This window comes from Rhinichthys klamathensis, unplaced genomic scaffold (assembly GCF_029890125.1).
Source record: "Rhinichthys klamathensis goyatoka isolate OS25496 unplaced genomic scaffold, OSU_Roscu_1.1 h1tg000485l_1, whole genome shotgun sequence".
Taxonomy (NCBI): Eukaryota; Metazoa; Chordata; class Actinopteri; order Cypriniformes; family Leuciscidae; genus Rhinichthys; species Rhinichthys klamathensis.
Genome location: NW_026606972.1, coordinates 2153604 through 2180242, shown reverse-complemented (window position 1 = coordinate 2180242; position 26639 = coordinate 2153604). Strand labels below are relative to the sequence as shown.

The 26639-nt window shown below is 39.8% G+C and overlaps 2 protein-coding genes across 2 annotated transcripts in view; one reads left to right on the top strand and one right to left on the bottom strand.

Moving 5' to 3' along the window:
• Window positions 1-26639, top strand: part of cacna2d4a (calcium channel, voltage-dependent, alpha 2/delta subunit 4a) — a 51183-nt gene that overhangs the window by 15955 nt on the left and 8589 nt on the right. The window contains exons 27-36 of the mRNA XM_056237312.1: window positions 16079-16140; window positions 17746-17760; window positions 17846-17890; window positions 18040-18102; window positions 20781-20851; window positions 21514-21589; window positions 21913-21965; window positions 22049-22104; window positions 22258-22278; window positions 22484-22601. Coding sequence (XP_056093287.1) covers window positions 16079-16140; window positions 17746-17760; window positions 17846-17890; window positions 18040-18102; window positions 20781-20851; window positions 21514-21589; window positions 21913-21965; window positions 22049-22104; window positions 22258-22278; window positions 22484-22601 — 580 coding nt within the window. The remainder of the gene's footprint in view (window positions 1-16078; window positions 16141-17745; window positions 17761-17845; window positions 17891-18039; window positions 18103-20780; window positions 20852-21513; window positions 21590-21912; window positions 21966-22048; window positions 22105-22257; window positions 22279-22483; window positions 22602-26639) is intronic.
• Window positions 3352-13037, bottom strand: lrtm2a (leucine-rich repeats and transmembrane domains 2a). Its single transcript, XM_056237311.1, has 4 exons — window positions 12763-13037; window positions 10079-10238; window positions 6570-7166; window positions 3352-4295 (listed from the first exon to the last, which is right to left on the bottom strand). Exons 2-4 carry the CDS (start codon window positions 10137-10139, stop codon window positions 3841-3843), a joined length of 1113 nt encoding a protein of 370 aa, XP_056093286.1. The 5' UTR covers window positions 10140-10238; window positions 12763-13037; the 3' UTR covers window positions 3352-3840.

Below are 26639 nucleotides of genomic sequence, written 5' to 3'. Positions count from 1 at the left end.
AGTGAAGAAAGGGTCACATCAAATAGCTATAAGATATTAAACCAGAACTTTATAAAGATCTTGAAGATGCTTTCAGCTCAGTCAAATGGGCAAATCCTTTCCTTTCATCAATCCAATGGGATTTACAAAGTGTGTAGTGAAGTGTGTGTGTGTGTGTGGTGTCCCTGCTCTTAAATGTAAGGCCAGGACCGAGAGTAAACACACCTCAGCAGAGTCATTGCTCATTTATATACCGCCCTTCATTTTCACTGGCATATTTGCTGACAGTCAATAAACAAGCATGTGCTCACTTTTGAGATTATTCGCAATAAGTGCTATTTGACGGGAAAGTATTAGTCCACCAGTGGCAAAAGTGCTTTCGTCTTTTCTTTTTACATAACGGAGGATACAGGGTATGTGTTTTGTCGCCCCGTGCAGAGTACAGGCCCATGACACATGCTGTATAAAATAAGAGCTAATGGCAAGAGAGACTGCAACCATTAGACAAAACTCCTCTAATTAATAATTCATGAGTTTTCTCTGAATTCTCTTATGGAGAATTTTTAGGAGTTCCTCTACAAAAGGAGTTTTCACAGGAAACACAGGGAAAAGTATACTCAATTTTTTGCAATCAAGTTATTGTTCATAAATCATTTGTAAGACACAGATTAAAATAGATACATATATTCAACATACTTTTGAATAAATGTATATCTGTACTTATATATACTCAGCATATGGCTGCAAATATCATTGAACACACAGATAAAAGTCAGAGATGCTTAACTGCTGGTGTGGGTATTAGCACACAAATTAGTTGTACTTTGATTTACATTTTTTTGCCGCCAGCAACCTTACCAGTAATTTGCATTGGTAATGAATAGTGTGTAGGAAAGATTGTTGCTATAGTTACAGCGGAAGAGCATCTCCTAAATCCAGATGAGGTGGTGTGATATTTGCTCCACACCCTTGTGCCTACTGCACATCCTTCCTATAGATGGCAGCATTGTGCAAAACACCCAATGATGACTTTACTCTTGACATTATAATCTGTTTCTAAATTTTCAATAATACTGAGAAAAAAAAATGCTGGTTCACATTAACAGTGTGCAGCTAGTTTCTGACAGTCTTTCTTTCCATTTTTCGACCAGTTGCTGAGGCTGCTTGCCGCAGAAAAGCTTCTATTATATCTGTGGGCTTCTGAAAGCCCAAGTCAAATTTATCTGAATTATTTAATCTAAACAACATCTGCCCTCAAGGAAAAGCGAATTGGTCCACAAGCAGAAAATTGATCACACAGACTCAATCGATTCTCCTCCATTGCCAGCCCAAGAGAAAAGATCAGACTAAATCAGCTATGACATCCTAGTCCAGAATTAAACAACAGATCAACAAAGACATTGATTTATATTGCACAGAAAAAGTCTATCTTAATAAATGTAAGGTTTATTTCCCTCTCATCTATTGCCTTTCTGTTTTTGTTTAGAGGGTAGCTATCACTGTGCTTCTTTAGCCACCAAGGTGTAATTAACAGTTCCAATAGCCACAATCTGCCACCCTCCACTAACATCAACAGAGTCATCAGCCTGCTCTATATTAGCACTTGACTTCACAATACTTCAAGACACTTCACGATAGACGCCAGGGCTGGATTCTTCTAGTCTTACAAAAACATGTCTGAACTCTAGAGATGAACATGGAGAAACAACAAACCGTAAACAATGTTATCAACACAAATTATTACACAATACAAAGGACAAACCTCACACTTAAAAACATAAAACTGGGGTCATGTCACATTGTACAGAATATATTATTAGCTGATAAATAAGGTGGGAATATTTCAAATATGATATGTGGGGGTTATGATGTTCAGTTCACACTGGGGTAGGGTTAAAGGAGCTGTATGTAAGATTGTGGCCAAAACTAGTACTGCAATCACTGTCAAATTACTGTAGAGTGGTGTATCCCCTCCCCCTCCTCCCTGACTCGAGGTTGCCAGATAGGCTGCAGGATCCAGCAGGAAGGTGACGAGCTGCAGCTGTGGTAACTGAGCAGAGCTGGCAACCCGGATGCCGCAACACTACTGACTTCGTGATTGGTAGATAGGTGGAGGGTGGAGCATCAGACGAAAACACAACATGACAACATCAACATCAGTTGAGGGCTGCAACTGCACTTTTTAAATGACAATATCCTGGCCAGACTACTGTTGTCAGTGATATAAGTATTTGTAGTGAACATGATTTCTTAATGTCTAGTGACATTTCAGGGCCATTTTATGATTAATTTAAATAAATTTCTTACATACAGCTCCTTTAAGGGTTCAAATTAGGGTTGGTAGTGGTATTTGTATTGGGGGTTTAATGTTTGGGTTTGGATAAGAGTTGAAGGTTTAGCGTAAGAGTTATTTGGATTTGCGATGGCGGGAGTTTTAGACTTGGGGTTCATATTAGTGATGGAGGTTTATGGTAAGGGTAGTGTTTATGGTTTAGAGCTATAGGTTTAGGTTAGTGGTAGAGACTGGGATAGAGTTGTGGGATAGGATAAGTTATGGAGGTTTAAGGTTAGAGTCCATTTCACAGACAGGCCCTAGACTAAGCCAGTATCAGGCCCTAGTTCAATTATGGCAATTAAGTAGCTTATATGTTATAATCTTTATAAAAAAAACTTTACTGGTGTGCATCCTGAGACAAAACAATGGCACTGACATTTTTTTTAAGAAATGTCAGTGCAAGTTGATTTCAGTTAAAATACCTCAAACATGCATTTTAGTTTGAGACTATCTTAGGCCTTGTCTGTGAAACCAGGGGCATGATGGAGGGTAATTGTAAGGGTAGGGATTAGTGTTGGAGGTTTAGGGTTGGGGGTCAGATTAGTGTTAGAGATTTAGGGTTAGAGTTGGTGGTTAGGAATAGTGATGGATATTTAGGGTTAGGGGTTCAGATTATTGATGGAGGTTTATGGTAAGGATAAGGATTTGTGTTATAGGTTTAGGTTTGGGAGTAGAGTTAGAAGTTTAAGATTACACCATGTCTACACTGATGCTGCAACGGCTTGAGGCTGCCTACACTGGAAACTTAAAAGTGAATTTTCCAAATCAAATTGTCCTTTTGCCGGAAGCAGAGCAAGCGCATGTAGTATGTCAGAAATCTGGGCATCCGATTATGGTCTGTGACTCGGTGCAATGCATTGGAATGTATCCACTGTAGATAGCATCGATTATAATGAGTGTTATTGGCATTTAGTGTAGTGTGCCACTCACACGTACCACCCGGTGTAGAACACAGTGTTGGAGGTGATGGTTGGATTAATGATGGAGGTTTATGGTAAGGATCAGGATTAGTATTGAAGCGTGAGGTTAGAGTTGGGGGTTTGGATTAGTGTTGTGAGGGTTGAGATTAGAGTTAAAGGTCTAGGATTGGGGTTGGGATTAGTGTTGAGGGTTAGAGTTATGATTGTAGGTTTGGATTGATAGCTAGGCTGCTACAGAGGCAAATGCTAATGAGAGCACGTGATCCTCTAGAAACATCAGGATTCAGGAACTGTGAACAGTTGCATCCACGCCTCCTATGCTGAGATCCTCTCAACATTGGGGGAGGGTGGGGGAGTTCTAAAGTGCTGAGTGGTCCCTCTTGTCCTGGGGCAAATAGGTCAAAGGTCATAGGCCAAAGTTTAGCGATTGAGTAAAGTGTAAGTCTGAGAGTCAGAGAGAGTCTTAAGAAGGACAGAGAAACAGGAAACAGGGATTATAAATCCTCTACTGGGCAGCTAAATGATCATCAAATGTGCAGACCAACCAGTAAAGGATTCTTTATATTTGTGAATGACCTCTGAACTCTGAATCTCTCCCCCATTCCCCTATGCAACTGATGAGATCTGTTTATCCTCCGAGTCGCCTTCTGCCTCTGCGTCACCCATCAATGGCTGCCTCTTCTTTAGCTCTCGCTGGTATTTTGCCATTAGAGAGGCATATATGCAACCGTATGCTGCGGCAGCTACCATCATAATGCACACGATTCCACAGACGACTCCAGCGATCACCACTGTACCGATCGCCCTGCGAACACTGACGGGCCGATAACGCTGCTTAACACAGTCTGGTAGCTCTGCCTCCGTACGCACCACTGCACCTTCGGACGATGGAGTGGGTGTCCCACGAAAACATGGTGGAGATCCACCTTTGCTCCCAGCCCCGCCCCCATTCTCATCCTCCAATTGCAGACAGTAGTTGAACATCTCCACAGGAACACCCCTGATGTCACGGCCCCTTAAGTCCTTCGGAAGCGTACACTCAACGGCATCGACATAACCGCCTACGACAGAAAGCAATAGAGAAAGATAAATCAAAAATAATACTCTCTAAGGTAAACAATAGTAACCTCTAATGAATTTAAATGGTGGCAAAATAGCACCGCAAAGCTAGGAGGGTCAGAAACCCTCTTCAATGTGCGTGTGTGTTTGTATGAGAGAAAGAGTGGTAGCTGGTGTATAATTAAAAAGCCTGACATGCATACAGAAGCTCTGTTCCAAAACCTAGTGATTTGCCACACTGCCTACATAGGGCAGCTGCCTTCTAAGCCAACATGCTAACTGTCATGGAGTGACTAATTTGGAGTGCATAGGCAGCAACTCCACATGCCACACAAATATAATTCTGTACAGGGTAGTTGACTCGCACTTGATTTTAAAATAGCTTGTAATTGGCATCTCACGAATGGTGCAATAATCCAGTACAAATCACACAGCTAATGGTGCAATGATCCAGTATGCATAAAACACACAGTACAAACAAATTTGGGGTAAAATATAATTTATTTTTTATTATCTATTTTTTCGGAATATTTTTAATTACCGAATGATATATAATGTAAAAGTAATGCATTACAAAACTGTATTACTCCCTAAAAAAGTTACTTTTTATGGAAAGTTATGTTACTTTTTCTCATCTGGGCTGGGCTTGCTTGTTTGTTTTTCAAATGTTAAAGCCCTTTCACACCAAAAGTGAAATGAATAAGCCTCAGGCTGAGGGAAATGCAAATTCACACCTGTACAGTAGAGGGCACAGCTCAAACAAACCTTTCCGCTGTGCTGCCATTCTGGATTGCAGAAGAATAGGACACAGGAGAAGAAATTTCACTCTTCAGCAATAAAAACAAAAAATCAAACACAAATGTGATGTTTATCTAAAGCCATTTTTTCTTATTTGTATGGTTGAATTAAATCATCGAAGGTCAGCATTAAAGACATTAGTTAATAAACGTTTGTGTAATTTAACATTAATTATTGCAGGTTTGCGTAATATTCTGAGTTTGCATTTCACAGTTTTTATTCATTTTGAGGAAAACTGAATCTGTTTTTGTGCAAGTGACATGAGTAAATGCATTGCTCAAAATTAGTCTAGAACTACAATAACCATCATGTTTACACAGCGCACACAACGCCTCTGCACTTACTCTCTCAACATGGGGACAGGAGAGATGTCAGTCAATAAATGGGAGACCAAAGTAACTTGCTTTACTTATTTAAAAAAGTACCTTAGACATTTTCTTCTAAATTTAAAAGTAATGTGTTACTTTTATAATGTTATTTTTTTTATCATTTCCTTCAAAATCTTGTTTTTTCTCATTAAGTTTGTTGCATCGTGGGTTCTCCATGATAAAAACATGCAATGCTGCCTGAAGTTGGTCAAAACAAAGTATTTTGGAATGTAGTGTAAGTAAGGTCAAGAAAGTATTTTGGTTGCCTTAAATGCCACATCTGTAGGCAGCTCACTAGGTATTGGAACAAAGCAAGAGACTCAGAGCCCACCATGACTGGAGTCTCTTTCTCACACACTAAAAGCTTTGTGACTCAGCCTCTTATGTCTGTTTCAAATCCCCCTCCCTCTCAAAGCTGCTCTGAAACAGAATTAAATGAGTTTCTCTGACTCAGAGTAGAAGGATTGAGACAGACAGAGAAAAATAGAAAGTGAGAGGTATGGAGAATAAGAAGCTCTGCTTCACAATTATTGTTGGGGTTTTGCCACATTTCATTGCCAGTGGTAGACAAAGGATGGAAATTATTAGGGAGAGAGTGGGTACATTTCCTACAATAAGTCTGGAGTACATGCACTTACCATTAGGTTACAGCTCCATCTGTTAAGAGGCTTAATAAACCTCTTTTAAAACAGATAATTCTCTAAATCCTCAATGGTTTATAGCCCTTGCAAAATGCCAATAAACATGCACTTTACATGATTGTACATACAATTTTAATGCAATACAGTAATTCGATAAAGTTGAAATATATTACTTGATGGAAGAATAATTTATTCAGATTTTAAATATTAAAAGGTTTAATTATCAATTGAACACTGATGTCTATTATCATACTGCTGTTGTCACCTCTTTACTGGTGCAATAATTCACTGAAGACACTGATTTTACCTTTGTTAAAGGCGTTAAGGCAGCCCACTTTAAATTGTGTCAAAGAACACACCTTACTTATGGTAAAATCCTAGTAACCTACAGCCTCTTGTGGCTTATTGCTCAAATGACGTGTTTTTACACCTCCAGAGAATAAAAACACTACGCACACACAACCCTCACCTCGGTATATTAGCCACTCCATCCAGTGTTTGAAGTCTCTCAGGTTGCAGTCACACTCCCAGGGGTTTATGCCCAGCTCCAGGTGCTGAAGGTTGACGAGAGGCTCAAATGTGGCTCTCTCCAGGGCGTGAAGTCTGTTCCCAGCCAAGGAGAGCCAGGTGAGCCCCTGCAGCTCATCCAGCAGGCCCAGCGGCACAGTGGCCAAGCCGTTCAGAGACAGATCCAGCCTCCGCAGCTGGGTCAGGCCACGAAATAACTCCCGATCCAAAACCGTTAGGCTGTTGTTACGCAAACTCAAATCGCTCAGGTTACTCAGCTCACGGAACAGTCTGGAAGGCAGGTTGTCCAGATAGTTGTTGGACAGGTCGAGGCTCTCAAAGGTGCTCAGATTGGCGAAGGCCGAGACGGGCAGGGAGGAGAGGCGGTTATTGGCCAGAAAGAGGGTATGTGTGCCCTCCGGGAGAGAAGTGAGAGCGGGCACAGATACTAGACTCCGCCCACTGCAGTTAGCTTCCAGTGAGTTACACACACACTCTGAAGGACAGCCAGTGCATAACTGCAGCAACGTAGCACACACACTCAGCACACCCAGCAGACCTGTGTGAATGAAGAAAAAAAGAGAAGTGTATATCGTCTGAAAGAGTTGACATAGATGTGAAAGATTGATGTCAAAGATGTGACAGGTGTTGATTTAGTGCCACTGTTGATTTAGACCAGTGCTCAACACAACTGAACCTGTGGCTTCCGCTCCAACCACACTGTTTTAAACTGGAGCTTATGTGAACCTACAAACAAACCTGTAGACATAGCAGTATTTTTGATGCACTCGCTGCAAGTAGCTACTGTCGGTGTCGCAGCACCTTCAGGATGTTTTTGCGCAGGATGTGTTTTGATTATTGTATGATGTACTCTTAATGGTTTATTTTACCCAAAATGAAAATTCTGTCATTATTTACTCACCTGCATGTCTTTTCAAAACTCTATGACTTTCTTTCTCTTTAGAACACAAAAGAAGTATACTGCATGACCAAAATGCTCCAAAAATGACAACAAACGCACCAAAAAAAAAAAAAAAGTTAATATCACTTGTATGCTAATTCAGTCATAAGTCTTCTGAAACCATACAGTTGCTTTGTGTGAGGAAAATACCCAAATGTACCTTTTTTTTTTTTTTACTGAAAATCAATTAGACACACGACACACATTTGACATCATGACATCAAACTTCTATTAGTTTAATTGAATATGAGTGTGAATGAGATTTGAGAACGACATTCAACATAAGGGTGAGTAAATGATGACGTGTGAATTTTTTGTGGTTTCCTGAATGGGATTCTTGAGTTGGCTAAATGTTTCTTCTTGGCTGATGTAGCATTATAGATTCTTGAGATCAGTAAATCATCAGTAAAGCATCGGTAAAGAGTTTTCTAAAAAAATAAAAAAAACTGCAATGGTTGACATTTAGTGGGTTGCAATTGGGTTACTGGACTCTTCCAACCCTGCATAGGTCTATTCCGGTAGGGTTAAAGTTAGCAGTGAAAAACAATGCAGAGGATAGTAAAATAAATTACCAGGTATGAGAAAATGCTTCCCATATCTTTGTTGTTGGATAATTTTGCATATTTTTGGGCCTATGCAGTTCTACCTAAAGAACCTAAAAAGGTTCTCTCACGGCATCAGGCTTTTCCGTTCTTTTTTGTAAGAGTGTATGATGGGAATATAATGTGCCTCAGAGTTAAACAGAGAACGTCCTCTGCTCTGCTATTACAAAGCAAACGTTTGCCAACTGTTTGTCACCTCTCTCTTTTATGCAACAGTGTGGTGGGGGGCAATGTTTCTGTGTCTGAGACAATCAGATGCTATCAATGGATATGACGGTTTAAACATTGAGATCCCAGTTGTCTCGTTGAACGTGTGTGTGTGTGTGTGAGTGTTTGGCAGTTTAAGTGCAGACAGATGCAGTTACAGCACTCGGATATCTGATCCTGACCAGCCTCAACACCCTGATCCCTTTGTAATCAGAGACACACACAATCGTCACGAACACACGCTCTCTCTAATACACACTCACACAATTCTGTGTAATCTCAATAATTAATCCGTCCTTCTAAACTATGTAGTTGTGAATTATTCTAGAATTGCTGTTTTGGCCTGTCAACCTTCAATTTCCAGTATATCCCTTTCTTCTCTCATCCCTTATTCTGTTTGGCTGAGAAAAAATGTGTCAGGATAGGCATATGACTGACTGCTGACATTGAAACACAATGTTCGTTCTCTGTCTTGTTCCCTATGTGTTCAGAACGCCGTTGAAAACCACAGAGACTGACTTTATGTAAGTGGTGAGGACGGAAATCTTCTTGTGAGTGGACCTAGATTAAAAATAGGATGAATGTCTATTTTGTGCCTACATTCATATTTCATCTTGAATTTTATGATGTCTACCTCTTTTTTTACCCTACTGGATTTGCTCATTTTAAAAGCAGGTCTCCGATTTTCAGAATAAATAATGGAGATTACTGTAACACAAAAGAAAAAAAAAGTGTTGGTTGCTTCTTTCTATGCAATGACAATGACTTCAGCTTTACAGAAAAGACATTCTCTTTGCTCTATATTCTATACTCTACAGTAGTCTGTTTTTATTAAAGCTGTTATTTACTTAAAATATTTTCCTCCAGTGGACAATTGATTTCAACAACCAGGTCTGTCCTATTTATGATTAAATCTTTCAGACAGGTTTTATGTAATGGATCAACATATTAATTGAAAGGATCCGACTCAAGAGAACAATTCATTACGTGATCTCTTAATGAATGCGTCAAGTAGAGCTAGTGCGGATGTCAAGATAATCAGTAAATAATTAAAATTTTAGGCTTTTCCCCAATCCCCACACAAAACAAGATTTTGACTTCAGAAGACTTTGAATAGCGTCTTTGATAAATAGTGTCTTTTTGGACCTTCAACTTTCATTAAATTGAAAACAGTGGCTAGGATATTCTTTCAAAAAGCATTGTGTTCCCAAAGAAAGTAATACAGAATAAGTATTGGCTTAAAATATATATAGCATAGAGATTTTAAGTTGGACTCTAAACCGGTAGCAGGTCAATATTTTCCACTATACCGTAGTATTTGTGACAATGCAGCAAAACTGTGTGTGTGTGAGTTGCCACTGCATTGCTTCATGCAGATCTTGAATCAGACACACACATTAACTAAAGCCATCCTAATCCATCTGTTGCAGGGGCAGCTGGTGATCTATGCCGCACTCTATACCACTACACACCCACACAGGCACATACGTCAACACACACTACCTTTCTTTCCACAAACACATTAATAAAACAGAACGTAAACTGATGCATTTCGGAAAGTGATCAATGTAAATCATTTAGATAATTGATATTCACTATTTGGACAAAGCATTTAAAACCGTATGAATGGAATCGGTACTTAAATCCTCTTAAAGCCCCAACACCTTCATAAGAGTGAATGTGTGTGTTAGCTGGGCTCACCTTGACTGTCCGGATTTCCTCTCCTCCTGCGACCCACTGTAGGTGCAGTGCTGAGCTGCATGTCTGCGCTTCTACGACTGCAGCTGCCTCAGATTCGCTGTGGCATCAGCTGGCCCTGATGCCAGCCTCCACAGGCAGCGATACGGGGCCAGTGATGAGACTGCAGAGAGAGTTTGAAGGATAGTCAGTAAATTGACGCTTAAATGTTTTCTGCCCGTGTTAGCATAGATGACTTGCTGAGCGTGTGAGCTGTGTGGTTTGTGTTTTTTCCCCCAATAAGTATCTGTGGTGAAACTCAAATAAACCTTGACATGTTGGTAACGGCAGTATCACTGTCATGTCAAAGCTTATTTTTTGAATCAGCTCACTTCCCGTGAAAGTTGTGTGCTCTCTACTCTAGGCTCAATGGAAAACATCTAAAATTAGGAAAGATCAAATTAGCAATTAACTTTTAACACACAAACCTTGCAACATAATGCTTCTCGAATCTGTTCAATATTCTATTAGACTAGTTAACACTTTCCAGTAGTGTGCGGTGATGGACAATACAGTTACATTCTAACCTATACGAGAAAGAAAAATCACATATGAGAGCTCTTGAATGGTGTTTTAATTTGATCTAAATATTTTATTATTGAATAATACTATTAATATTTAATATTATTTTCATCAGATGAGATTAAATGGAGACTTTTGCTTACATCTCCTGCTTCTCGCTTTTTTTTAAGTTTCCATGAAATCAAAATTCAGAATATTTCAGTGCTCATTATAAATAATTTATCACTACACATCATTATTTTTTTTTAAATTCATACTCATAATCTTTCATCAAAAACATTAACCCCCTCGAAACAACGTCTGTTCTTTTCATGACGTGTCTCGGTGGAGGGTGGAGCTTAATATTCTCCACAACTGACTGCAAACTGGCATTCAGATCAGCCTTTATTTAGGTAGCAACGCCCAACTTCCTACGATCCAATCAATTCCCAAAGGACGAAATCAACATTTTTCCATTTTTCTCTTTCCAGAAGCCGTTTCACTCGGATATACATCACAGTAGGAAAGAAAAGTCTATTGCAACTTCCATTTCACGTTTTTTAAATATTGAAATACTACATGACAAAAAAAAGTTTGGGAATCCTTGCTCTGTCAGCAATTGCCTCATTTGTTTCTATTTGTATTTCTCATATATAATTACAGGAGAAATATCTGAGAAAAACTTAATGTATCAATCAAAAACATAACTGAAATATCCTTTGAATCTGAGAGTCAGAACTTTCCTCCCGGTGCACAGCCATCTGTAATACATCGGAGCTTACTGTAATACAGCTCTCCAGGGTACAAAACCGTAGTAGAACTGGCGCTGCAGACGCGATTTAGTTAATTGAGGTACAGTAATATGACACTGAAACCCTTACAGCACATGACAGAGACGGCAATATTATTATTATAACGGCATACCATTATGTAATACTAGTTGTGTAACGCAATGCTGTGAATGTGTTTGTCTCAGATCATTGAGCACAAGGTTACAAGTTGCTTCTGTTTATGCCAGGCCAGTTTGCTGTAAAATGGCCGCTGCTGTCTTAGACTGTGACACTTCGGCCTTGTCACCTGCCACATCCATCACAGCGTGCGTGTGTGTGTGTCTGTGTGTGCGTATTTGCGCAACGCAACACCAATTCACCAGCCTGTCATCTGAAACGGCACAGTGGAAAAATGTGCAGACATTTAGAGGTTATATTGCATGTGTGTGTGTGAGTGAGTGAGAGTTTCTGAAAACACCTTTTGGAGTTGCTCAACACGTGAATATTTTCAGCGCATTACGTTTCCTAGAACATGCAAGTTTGAGGGTGTGATAATGTGAGTGTGTGTGAAGAGAGGATAATTAGTTGAGGGATGTGTCATTTGACTCCCGAGCATGCAGCACACACACACACACACACACACTCACACACTCACACGTGATGTAACAGTCTCTCACTTTAGCAGCATCTCTCTCCACATCCAGTTCAGCACATATTTCACACTTTCTCACCCCACGCCAAACTAACTTCCTGTGAATGCACAGGTCAACTATGCATGTGTGTTCATAAGTAAATAGAAACGCCCTTTAGATGTTCACCTCTGAACCAGTCCTGCTGATCCCTTTTCTTTCTTTCTAATGCACACACACACAGAAGGCGGCAATCAAAGTCAACGGCGGCAAGAACAGAGCGAAGAAACGTTAGAAACAAAGACACGGAGGCCACGGGGATGAATTATTAAGAGCAGAATCACAAACAAAGACACGCTCGCATAAACACTCATTCAAGCAACACACATACAGTATGCGTAAAAACATACAAACCTCTTACACAAATGCTTTTGTTTATACAGTACATATGCAAGTGTTAACAGGATTGCATATTGTAGAGACCATCTCACTCCAACATGCTCAAATACACTCAAAAGCAGCATTCCAGAACATCACCTGTGGTCACACAGACATCTTTACATTTCCTTTGTGTCCAAATAAAAAACTGGACATCACATGCTCTGTAACCCAAAACAACAGGCGAATGTGTCGGTCTAAAAAAAACATCCCTCGGCAAACATCATGCACAGACAACGTAATCATAATTAAGGCAAATTGTAATGTGTGCTTGTATATGTGTGTTATAGGTTAACAGCGTTTCACTCACCGTCTATAGATGCTGTCCTTCTCGGCGTCCCCCCCAAGCTCACACACTCTCTCTCACACACATACGCACACACACACGGTTGTGGGAGAAATGAGCGAATAGCAGCTCTCGTAACGCTCCAATATGGAAATGAAAATATCCTTCCGCTGCCAAGAGCAACGGCTGCCACAGAAGGAGAGATGGATTGGAGGAAGGAAAAAAAACGATTAAAATAAAGAAGAAGGAGATGAAGGAGGGGAGTTAAATCCTGCGCAATGCCTTGCTGTAATGCTCAGAGAGAGGATGACAGAGAGAGAGAGAGAGAGAGAGAGAGAGAGAGAGAGAGAGAGAGAGAGAGAGAGAGAGAGAGAGAGAGAGAGTGTGAGTGAGTGAGTGAGTGAGTGAGTGAGTGAGAAAGAGATAGAGGGGAGGAGGAGGCGTGCTCCAGTCTTTCAATTATCTGTTGTTTCCAGCAGATCGACTCGCCTCTGTGTTTGTATATTGAGTCCACAGAATGCACTTGAGTGTGTGTGTGTGTGTGTGTCAGTGTGTGTGTCAGGAGGTTGCCTCTTAAGCGCATACTGTCCTCAGGCTAGCCTTTGGTGCGCATGTGTGTCTGTGTGAGTATGTGTGTGAGTAAGTGTGTGTGTGTTTGTGTGCTGCTTTCTCCATATGTGCATGTGGTGAGGCGTGCAGTGTAAGCGTGTGCCAGCCTTGTCAAAGATAGTAACATTAGTGAGGGATGAGGGGAGTGAGGAGGGGTAGAGAAAACAGCTGATTCTTTCTCTCTCATAGATAGATAGATAGATAGAGAGAGAGAGAGAGAGAGAGAGAGAGAGAGAGAGATAGAGATACATAGATAGATAGATAGATAGATAGATAGATAGATAGATAGAGACAGATAGATAGATAGATAGAGACAGACAGACAGATAGATAGATAGATAGATAGATAGATAGATAGATAGATAGATAGATGCAGCCAATAGAGGCAACAGCAATGCATTTTACTCTTTGTGATGTCATGAGAGTGCTGAGTTTATGCAACACTGCTGCTTTTAATGGATGCATGTGAATCTATCTCAGGGGGGGGGGGGGGGGGGGGGGGGACCCTTATTATTGCTCCCTTGTTATGGATGGATGGATGGATGGATCCAATCACATGTTGCCATCACCAGCAGTGATGCATTTTACACCCTGTGATGTCATCAGAGTGCTGACATCATGCAACAGCTCAGGAATATAACCATGCATGTACTCAGCATTGTTCAAGTGGACAAACTGGACCAAATGTCACCCATGTATACAAACATTTCTGCAATTGCCTGGTGTGCTGAATAATGCATAAAGGCATACAGGCCACGCTGCAGCAACAGCACCTCAAAAAAATAAGAAATGCAGCCATTGCAGCTATTTATAAGAGGAAAAGCATTCTGCGACACCAGAAGCGTTTACCTCCTGTATGTTGTGGGCTGTTGCAACGCACCGTGTACTTCAGAAGGACCTCAGTGCCACCCACATGCTTTCACATGCCAGACATTGACAAGAAAAAGCACTACAGCTCCATTAAATCCTTACCATGCCATTTCTCTCCTTATCAGAAGCCCTCTATGTTATGAAGAGTGTATGTGGGGGTGTGTACATACTGTGTGCTGCTCACGTTGAGGACAGTGTCATATTTGGGTGGTGAGTCTTCAAGGTGTCGATAGGGGCTGCGCTGACATCATGTTACCTAAGCAACAGAGAGAGAGAGAGAGAGAGAGAGGTGGGGGAATTGAGAGGGTGTTTCTTTGACTCACTGTTAGCGTATGCTACTTGAGCTCTTCGTGATAATCTGCAATGTAAAGACCCTGCTGCTCTGTTTGCCATCACACACACACACACTGCAGTTTAGTCCTGTCATATTCAAATAGATATGAACCACATTAGCATAATTTTGAATATCATTTAGAATTTGAAATGCATATTAAGCTAAGCATAAAACCATACTGTTAAGTCCCCGGCACGCCCCGGCTTATTATGACCAGAAGAATCTCATTTTTAATTAACGAGGTATTGTTTTACATACTTGAAATAGCAACATCTGATCCATCCATCCCTCTCTCCCTCCCTCCATCCATCCATAACAAGGGAGCAAGAATAAGGGGTTTTTCCCCTCAGATAGATGTATTCATGCATCCATTAAAAGTTGTTAAATAAAGTCTATCATCTATATAATTTAATTTTGGAGAGTTTCAAGCTCTGATGGTGTAGCCTATTCTCTCTTTCTCTCTGTCTTTACCCATCAAGTTGTAAAATCTGTGTATTTTTTAGTAGGACTGATTGCTTGCCATGTTGTCGCTCTAAACATTTGGTTGAGGTTTCATGCTGTATCACATCATTGTGTTTGTTTTTGTGTGTGGGATGTTTGTGTGGAAAAGAGAATGACGGAAGCTCAGAAAACTGGGTATTTACTGAATTATCTGCTCTGCTGGAGTCACATGTCTTCCGTCATTCACACTTCTAACTGTGCTGGGATCCGTCTGCGAGCTCGCTCGTCACTATTTTGGGTAATCTTCATTGCAGGGTTGTCCAAATCTTTAGGATGCTGGAGGAGACATGGTGACTGTAATCTTCCAGTATTACTACAGTATGTCTGCTAGGTCTAGAGCTTTATAATACACATCTACTCATTCAAGAGATTGTCTGCCCTCCACTAGCCATCTTCCCTGCCCCGAGCAGCTATTACCAACACTACCTTCCACTCTCTGCCTCTTTATTATCCACATCTATTAATTAGCTTCTGTATGATAGATGCTTCAACTCTGGTCATCTCTCTCTCTCTCTCTCTGTCTCTCTCTCTCTCTGAATTATTGAAGTTAAAATAGATTTGTACTCAAACGAACAATTTACAGCAGTTTAATCAGACCCGTCAGCTCACTGCAAATTCTACTGTCCTACTAATTACACAGGGTCATTAAACAACAAAACCTGGTTCTGTAAAATGCAGCAGTTTATGGGGGGACGTGGATGTACAGATTGAGGTTATATATGAAGTATCAGGATGGGATATCATATCATATCAGCACATTTAGCATTTTTAAGCTTGTAAGAGTGCATGGACACCCACTGATGCATGCTGGGATTATATATTTGCAAGTCGAACGGAATAGGGTTGGAGAAAAAACGGGACAAAAAAATCTTCAGGGACAAAAAAACTCAGTCTCAGTCATTTTAAGTATTTACATATGCATTTCTACTAACATATTTCTTAATTTTTGCATTTCATTTGAGATGTTATGATACTATTAGAATACGAAAACAATTTTCTTATCTTTTTGTGTTTCTTTCCTGCATAGCCATAGGTGTACAGGTGTCTCTTGAGATGTTGGAAAAAAGGCTTTGGTCCGTAGCCACTCAGGTACTAAAACTAATATATCATCTACTGCAATTACAGTTATTGCTAGCTGTTCCTGTAATTATGTTTAATTTTGTGGCTGTGTACAAAGTATTAATACATAAATATAAATATATATATATAGATACATTATATATTTATTTTATATTATATTATATAACAGATGTCAACAGGATTTCTCTCTCCACAAGGATATGTACACCAGCATGTGTGCGATACTGGCCGGATGGGTCTTATCTGTTTAAACATTGTGCATTTGATGGGAAGTGAAAACAAACACAATACTGTTAGTGGTGACACTCCTAGCACAGGCTTTTGTTTGATATTTATAATACAAACAGAAGATGTTAAGTGTTGAGAGAGGAGTGGAAGAGTCCAGAAGGCATTCGAAAAGAATAAGGAGAGGAGGTGATATCACTCTCTACATCCTCCTCAGGGAGAACATTCTCCCTTTTTTTTAGTACCCCTGGGATTTTCCATGCCTGAACGCTCTTCCACCTCAGCTGGCACATTACCACTGAGTCTGTGTTAACTCCTGACAGCAATATTAACTAATCCCACCACAGTGATTATTCTTACTGTTAAATGTTTGAAATGTTAAAATGCAAATCCATTAAGTAAATCTTAAAGGATCAATAACAGTGCAGAATCCATAATGATTAACAACAGTGCAGAACATGACACACTGTTAGGTGAAACATGCATGCTGTTAAAAAAAGAGACCAGCATGTCTGTGTGTAAATTGTCCAAGGTTATTTTCAGCGATAGTTTTACATGAGACACAAACACAAGCTTAGTTTGTCACAAGAACACACGTGCATCATCCTTAAAGCAAGATAAGTTCACTTTTAATTTTAAATAACAAGTTTAATTTTAAAGACAAAATATTATGAGAAAATATACAACAGTTCAAAAGTTTGGGGTCAGTAAGATTTTTTTTTTAAAATGTTTTTGAAAGAAGTCTCTTTTGCTTACCAGGGCTGCATATTTGATCAAAAATAAATATTGTGAAATATCATTACAAATTTTCTTTTTCATTTTTCTCATATGCTGATTTGCTGCTCAAGAAACATTTCTTAATTTATTATCAATGTTAAATACAATGTGCTGCTTAATATTTTTGTTGAAATCATGATACATAATCCTTGTTGAAAAAAAGTATAAATTTCTTTCAACAGTGGTGTATATTAAACATATTGATCCGAAAACTCTTAATGGCATTATTAAGAACATTTATATTTTACAGGAAAACAATAGTCTCTCAGTAGGCCACTCAAATGCTTCAATTGAGATAAGATCAATTAGATATGGATTAATCCAAATTAAATTGAGATATGATCTATGGATCTTTAACAGTAGCTGTAGTAAATATTCACAGGTCCTTATGAGAGGATTGTTTTCCTGTCCCTATTTTCATCTGATATATGGCTAGAATAAACGCACACAGGAGCCTGCACAGATCATGTGATATAGGCTCAAATGCAGGACAGCAGTGTTATAAGCAAGAGTTGAGTTTAAAGCTATCAGTCCTGAGCCAGTGATATGATATCAATAAATGTTTTTTTTCCTTTTTTCACTACTGCTGCATATTATCTGGATGGACACCAGGCGAATGACAAAGATGTATGTACTCAATACAAACAAGATAATTTACACGATACTATACAAAACTTAATGCTCAGTCTTTGTCAATGTCTGTCTATCACAGTGTTCTGGTGTAGAGGGGCTTTGTCCTCTAAGCTGTACTGATAATGCGGTGAGTATTATACAATATAGTATTAATAATGCATAAGTGGTCGGTCTCTAGAGCATTTGTGGATATATCGGTGAAAATATGTATCACCATTCCTCCATCAAACTAATCCAATGTGACAAAATGCTTTTTCTTTTTTGTGTTTACAGGACATTAACTGCTACGTCATTGACAGTAATGGCTTCATCATCATCTCTAAGGACAGGACTGATGTAAGAGCACTTAAAGTGACAGGATAAGGTCAACACAAAATGCCATTTGCAACCCACTAAACATCTGTAATGATGCAAAAATAGGTATTTCCGAGTGAAACTGAATATTAACATGTAGGGAAAGAAGTCCTTTTATCCACTGTTAAGGGATTGGACTGTGAAAAGTGTCCGGTACACACCAGAATGAAGCCAGACCTGAAAGTTCAATAGGCCTACTGACTACCATTTACATGCTATCACATTTAAGAAAATTTTACATGAACGGTTATAAGGATTATATATATATATATATATATATTAAAGGCCTCTTTACTGTGTGTGTGTGTGTGTGTGTGTGTGTGTGTGTGTGTGTGTCTGTGCGCGCGCTTGCTTGGTTTTCTATACCGGTGGGGACTTCAAACTGAATGCACACAGACTCATGGGGACTCGTGTCTCTGTGGGGACCTAAATCGAGGTCCCCGTGAGGAAACAAGCTTATAAATCATACAGAATGAGTTTTTTTTTAAATGTAAAAATGCAGAAAGTTTTGTGTAAATGGGCAATTTTAGGGGTAGGGCTAGTGTAAAGGGACAGAATGGGCCGTATCTTGCACTCGGCGCAAATGACTTTGTACACCGATGCGATGCATGTATTATTCCTATTTTGCACCCGCGCAAAGCGGGCTTTTCCCTCCACAGACGCAGGTCGGTAAACTAGGAAATGAAAAAGCGCAAAAAGGAGGCGTGTTTCGGCGCAAACATTCCCTAGTGCTATTTTGCAGTTCCAGAAAACAATTCCGCCACTGACCAGAAAAAAACTAGTCTAAGGTCAGTGGCGCTTTGCACGTTGTTCATAATGCTATTTTAAGCGCGCATGTTTGGCCATAATGTAGCGGGTGCACAACGCGCATACACTTTGATTCTCTCATCAACACAGATGCAGCAGTTTTTATTTTTGCAAATCATAAATTATAACAAGGAAAAATATTAACACATGAGGGAAATCATTGTGGTGTCCATGAAGATGTAAAAAAATGTTGGCCTAAAAAATCTAGCTTACACATTTACCCAAATGTTTCAGGCTAATTGTAGTAATGACGGATCAGATCTGTTTGCCCAATAGTGGCAAGACACATATGTATATAAGGACATCTGACAAATTAGTTTGTCCGTCAAGAACCAGAAAAAGAAAAAAAATCCCTGACAAGAACGTCGGTCTCCTCGGCTGTGAACCGCTCTTGGCGCGCGCCTGGTAAATTCAAGTCAAGTCAAGTCAAATATATTTATATAGCGCTTTTCACAACACAGATTGTATCAAAGCTGCTTCACAGTATCAATCAAAACAACTTAACAGTGTTTGTTTATTACTGGAAAAGACATCCAAGTTTGGTAGAGCTGATCAGTGGTATGATGGGTCATTTAATTTGAATATCCCCAACTGAACAAGCCAAAGGCAACAGTGGCAAGGAACCGAAAAACTCCATCAAGTGACCCGATGGTGTCCTAAAACTCCATCAGATGACCCAATGGAGAAAAAAAAACCTTGGGAGAACCCAGGCTCAGTCGGGGCCAGTTCTCCTCTGGCGTTTATGAAGTAGAGGCCGAATTTACAGTAACTGTAAGATAAAAAATAGTATATGAATGCCTGGCTAAATAGATGCGTCTTTAGTTTTAAACTGGGAGAACGAAATAATAAATCCGCCATAATAATAACAATCCGCCATGCAACATGCGCACCTACTCTTAAAATGGTATGTTGGATGAGGCTCTGATTGGTTTATTTAACGTTACGCCAAAACCACACCTATGAATAATGAAGCTATTTCAGACCAACCCCTTTTAAACTTGCGTCGGGCGCAAGAGTCATTTATCCCGCCGGTAAAATAGCAACAGCGCCCAAGACCCGCCCACAAAGTTACTTGGGCTTCGCGCTTGATACTTGCGTTTCAGATCGTTAAAATAGGGCCCAATGTGTGTGTGTGTTGTAGTGTAAATCACTGGAAATTTAGGTTAAAATTGTCACGTTCTGGTTCGATGATGATGAAGATATGCACAAATATCTGAGCACAAGAACAGAAGACAGTGACAACAAAACCAACCTGAACATAACTGTTACAAAGATGGGGAAATGACACGCAGTAAAAATGTATTTTGCCATTTAAATGGTTCCATTTAAAGCAGGTCACAGAAAAAAAAAATCAATGAAGTCATGAAATAAAACGGTTCCTAAATAAAGACATTGTGCTGTGAATAACACAGATTAAAAAAAGCTCTTACCACTGACTCAGCATAGGAAAGTGACTGTGGAAATGAATAAATAAATAAATAAATGCATGAGGTGTTTTCCATCATTAATAGTGGTCCTATGAGAGAGACAGAAAGAGAGAGAGAGAGAAGGAGAACAGTGCATCATCAGGGTAAATATAGAGAAGGGGAGGGATAACACAGGTTATCTGAATAATTCAGCGTGCTGGTGCGGTAAACGCTGACTCTGATGTTGGGCTGCAGCCTTACAGGGCCCAAATGACGTTTAAAATTTGAATTCAGTGCTTTATCAAACAGTTAAGTCAAGATGTGGCGTTAAAGCTACAGACGCATTCATTCTGAACTGTCATTGTTCCTATCGTGAACGAGAAAGAGATCCTGGTGAAATAAATAAATAACAATGTCTTGAAGTCTCTCTATTCTCTGTATCTGTAGGTTGGAAGGTTTCTGGGGGAAATCGATGGGTCGGTAATGTCACAGCTCTTGAGAATGGGCATGTTTAAAAGGTTAGAGAACTTTTTTTTGTTACGAAACACTTAGCCGTTTTTCCACCGTCGGGCAGAACGGTTCTAAGAACAGTAAGGAACGATTACAGTTATATTTACACTTGAGATTGGTTCAGCACGACATGATTACAAACTGGAATTCTAAGAAAGAATTCTTAATTTATTATCAATGTTGAAAACAGTTGTGCTGCTTGATATTTTTTGTGGAAACCATGATACTGGTAGCGTCTAGTGACGTCCCACTCACTTTCCTGTTGCCTGGCTGCCAGTTTCCTGTAGCTGGCCAAGCACATTATTAGTTAATAATAAAATTAAAAGAAATATCTGATCATCCTCTCTAACACGGTCACTATTTACATGTAATATCATGCAAATACTTGCGCTACCAAGGCAGCAATGGAAAAGTGGCTAATGATTCCATGAAGAACTTTTAACATTCATGGAACCTTACAATTGCACCTTTACAAGCTCTTTATAGTGGAACTATATCTATGAAATTCACACTAGGAAAAATGGTTCATTGAAAGAACCTTTCAGTGAACCATTTTTCCTAGTGTGAAAAAACAAACAAACTTTGAAAGCTTTATTTTTAAAATGTGCATTTAATGTAAATGTGATGTAATGTATTAAGGTCTGTGTGTGTGTGTGTGTGTTTTCCACAGAGTGTTACTGTATGACTATCAGGGCATGTGTAAGGCGAATACTCACTCTGCTAGCGGCGCTCGACCCCTGCTAAGTGTAAGCATTCTGCTGTCTGTTTTAATAACGTCTACCAGAACACAACAGTCAGATGCTATCAGTGTTACATGTAATATTTTGCTGCTCTTGCAATCCATTGTGGTATATGACTATATGAGTGGAGGTCACAGGTCAGGGCTGATCTAAAATAAAAAGACTTGGCCTTCACACCATGATCACAAAGATGGTGTCGAGAAAAAAAAAGACGAGATATGTGTCATGAGCTCTTGCACAGAAATTCTCAGTGTAACTGAAATGAAAGAATGCCATTTGATTCTTTTATTCTTTCCCCCCCCTCGTTCTGCTTTTCTTTCTTCCCTCAGCCCTTTTATAATCTCCTGGCAGCACTGAGATGGTTCCTATCGAACTTCTTGCTGTAAGTGTGGCTGTTTTTCTGCTCTTTACAACATCAGTGACTCAGTTCATCCCTTGTAAAATCAGACGTTTTTTCTCCGCCAGGTTTTTACTGGACTTCAACATCTACGGTCTATGGCATTCCGATCACTTTGTGGAGGGTATGTGTAAAGTAAACTAGATATAAATACTGCAAAGATTCATTTGTGTTACTCACCTGTTTGTATGGCCATTCCTGTGTCTTCCTTCATCTTCATCGTTTGCCCTTTTATTTCTTTAATTCTGTAACCCTCCTTCATCTTGATGTGTCACAGCCAAGACCTTATTCCATTCATGTAAGTGCCGTTTCCATCACTGTGTGTGATATTGCTTGTGCTGTGTGTGAAAAGAGAGAGCAGAGAAAGATTTGGCTTTCATGTTGTTATTCATGATCAAAAGTGATTTTATAATGAAAGTATCCAATTGCTGATGTTATTTGAGGATAAAAGGCCATTCCATTCTTTAATCCATACTGTAGATAACTGTGGGTTTGCTTTGTAGCTGGTAAGAAGTCAAAGGGGGGCATTCTGCAGCCATGTGACACTGAGTATCCCAGCTTCGTCTACGAGCCGTCAATCAAAGAAACCAACAGCCTGATCAAGTGTGGGAGATGTCAAAAGTAAGAACTCGCATAGATCATTTGGCCATGGATGGATTTGCAATGCAATGTCTTGTTATTCATACATATATTTTTGTATGTATATAATTCAAGTCGCATTTGCAAAATGTAAAGTTGTAATTACGAGAGCCTTAAGTTGTTCTTAGATTTATAAATACATACTGTAGTTTTCAACCACACTTTAGAAATACAGTATATTCTGTGCTCAATATATTTAACAGTATATTTTATATTTAAGTGTGGAACTATAAAGTCACAATTACAAGACACAAGAGACGGAGGGGGACTCTTTCACACACTTAATGTATCAGCAAATGAAGTCCTATGCTCTCAGACAGCTCAATGCATTCCTCTCTATTTGACGCCCTCTAGTGGTAATGTCAAATTATTTAATGGAAAATAAGGTTACAGTATAACTAAAAAGTAATGATTTAATATAGGCCAGATTGAGCATATTGCCAATCTAGACAATTACAGTAATACGGTTTGACTATATTCTTAATGAATATTAATTAATATTAGCTGGTTAGTTAAAATGTTTTGAAATTAAATCAATATTCAGGGTAGACTTGATAGGTAGTGTTTTGTCCGTGCCTACTCTAGTATACAAACTAATATGTGTGTGTGTGTGTGTGTGTGTACATATATATAATTATTATTATTATTAATGATCATTCCCTTACTGGGGGGTAAGCCCAGGTTTTTTATTTTATTTTATTTTTTACTTAAAATCCTAGAATCGCCCCTGGGATATGCCAAAATATGAAAGAAACTAACCGTTTCAAAGCATATTACTTTATTTCCAGAATATTTAACTTACTAACTAATAGCTAGGAGTATTCTGCCCTACAAAGCAAAAAGGCAGTAACTGCATTTTTGGTCAAAAATGAGTTATTATCATTTTCATGACATTCAAGGCATCCTTTGTTATGTGACAAAACATCTTATCTCAAATGTGTGTCGTTTTGGCGAAAAATGGTAGTCGTTTGTACAGTAACTGCAAAAAGCCCTAGTGAAACAAAGCAAGAGTACAGTAACATCCATTACTGTATTCTTGTTATGTTTTACCTTGTGGCAATGAAGAAAATCTGTGCCGCGAGTCACATAATTGATTGTTTACTTTCACTGTCACGTTACGCAAAATGGGAGGAGTATGTCAAACAAATTAACGTTAATCACGGAAGGAAATTGAATATAAGGAAGTGTGTCGTACCTGGGAAAGGCGTCACCCGTTTGTGCATTGAGAAGTTTAGTGAAATCGTGACGGATCGTTGGGGAGAGACGGCCGCTTGTCGATCTGTTGTTTCCTGTGGTTGAAGTCTGGTGCGTCGCGAAAGTCGGTGCATTCCCAGACAAACAATGATGGAGCTGTTTTAAAGACAAGCCAAAGCTGCTGTATCCGCCTATCCTAGTGTCGAAGAGGACACTCGATACTCACTACACCTGTTTCTTGCCTGCTGTAGGAGCCAGCGTAAGTCTCACATGTGTTCTATGTCTCATTCATAATATTCACAGCACTCGTATTGTAGGTGGTGGGCGTGTCCACCGGAGTTTGGGCGGAAGTGATAGTGGCCTATATGTTTGCTTCACTGGATCACCTGGGTTTTATGGCTTTGACAGAGAGAGGGGGTGAGCCTGGGAGCGAACACTTTCTGTTGACCGCACCCGCATCCGCACTCGCACTCGCACTCGCGCACTTCCACGGAATTCTTATGACATGGTAACTGCAGTGCCTGTTGTACTTTTATGTGTCGAAGTGGAATAAAGGATTGAAATGAGATCGTCGAGTGGAACTGAGTTGCTGCGCGTCACAGTGTTTTCCGTCTCTCAGTGTTTAGCCCCTCGCGGCTGCAGGTTTTCGTTTTGCGTTGTCTACAGCCGCTATATTTAGTCAACAGAAAAGTTTAAAACCAGAGTGTTGTTCTACGGAAACGAGCCGTTCACACGGATTTCGCGGATCACAACGGAACGCTTTGGATATCAGAGGAAACACGTAAATGTTTGGAGCACCGCTGTATTGGATGGCGGTTCATTCATTAACGTTACCACTCGGAGGATAAAGACTCGGCCACAATCAACGCAGCAACTGAAGCGGTATGTAGTAACTTGACAATTTGTGCTGTGTAAGTTGTTTGTTTGAACACAGTGTGAATAGGTTACTGCCGCTTGTCCATAGGGGACGTATTGTTGCTTGCCGGTGTTGTTTATTGTTGGTCTTTGGACGTGGTTTATGATGCAGCGGTGGATTGATTGAAGAAAAGATTGATTGATTGAACGGCGTGAATTCTTGGATGATTTGTGGTACATAGGGAAATGGCAACAAGTGGATCAAAATTGAATTTAAATGTCAATGGTTCAGAGATGGATGAACAAAGGAGAGAAATCAAACTCACTTCCAAGGCCTTGGTGAATAAAATTGAAACACTGCAAAAGGAACGTAGAAAAAATGTTCATAAAATTAAAGGTCTAATACAGACAATAAAGGATCTCATGCAAAAGGATGACAATGCACCACAAGTGCGATCTCATCTTGAGAAAATGAGTCAAATGGTGGATGAAACTACTGCGTTACATGAGTCTGTGATTCCCATACTTCCTGAAGAGGAGCAGGAAAAGCAAAATGAATGGTTTGTAAATGTACTAAAATGCCACAATGGATTTATGGAGGATGCAAAAGGATGGCTTTCTGAACTGGGGAGACCAACAAGCAGTACTATTGCTCACGTTGTCACAAGTGATGCTCCCGTATCACAAAAGGAATCAATGCACAAGTTGGTTGAACCTCATGATGATAATGAGCCCAATGTTTCAAATCACGCTGAGCAAGATGTTCAAGCCTCCGTCACACAAGATGAAGTCAAACCTAGTGATAGTGTGTCAAACACAGGAAGCAAATGTTCTAATGGTAGGCAGAGCTCGGCTGGATCAAGGTCTAGTGTGTCAACAACATCATCAGCACGCATTAAAGCCGAGGCAGATATGGCTGCTCTCATTGCAAGACAAAGACTACTAAAAGACAAACATGCATTAGAAGAACAAGAGGAACAGCTAAGGAAAAAACGTGAAGAGTTTGAACTTGAAGTGGAAATAGCTGCATCAGTGGCTAAAGTGAATGTGCTGAGAGGCTCAGGAGGGTCTCGTGTTTCAAGTCATCTATCTGTGAAGTCCAATGGCATGAATTCTTATCTAGAAAGGGGACAAAGGAAAACCAAAACACTTAGTGCTGATGCAAAAACATTTGTGCCTGATAGGAATATCCCAATACTGGGTCAGCCCAATCCACATTTCTTGGGTACAAAACCTCAAGTGAAAAATGTTATACAACCAGCACAATCTCAACTCGCATCATCAGGACGTCCCGAAGCCACGGGACCTCAAGATACAGTACAGTCACGTCCACTGTTTCAGCACAGGAGTCATCAATCGGCAACACTGGTGACAAGCAGCAGTGATCAAAATCAAATAATTACGGTTTTGGAAAAACAAAATGAAATAACTGCTTTATTGGTTCAGCAGCAATCTCTCTCATTTCTGCCTAAAAGAGACATTCAGGTTTTTGACGGCGATCCTTTGCAATATCATACCTTCATGAGGGCTTTTGAACACAGCATCGAAGAGAAGGCTGACAATCCTAAAGACTGCTTGTACTTCTTAGAACAGTACACCAGGGGGCAGCCAAGGGAGCTTGTCAGAAGCTGTCAACATGCGGCACAAGATAGAGGATATGCCAAGGCTAAGGTTTTGCTACAAGAGCATTTTGGTAATGCACAGAAAATTGCTTCAGCTTACATGGAAAAGGCTCTTTCATGGACACCAATAAGACCTGAAGATGTGAAATCTCTACAGGCATATAGTCTTTTTCTACGAGGATGTTGTAACGCCATGGAAGATGTTAGATATATGGAAGAGTTGAACATGCCTACCACTATGCTGACCATCGTAAAAAAGTTGCCCTACAAACATAGGGACAGATGGAGAACTGTGGCTTGTGAGTTGCAGGAAAGGAGTGGCCGGAGAGCCACATTTACAGATATTGTT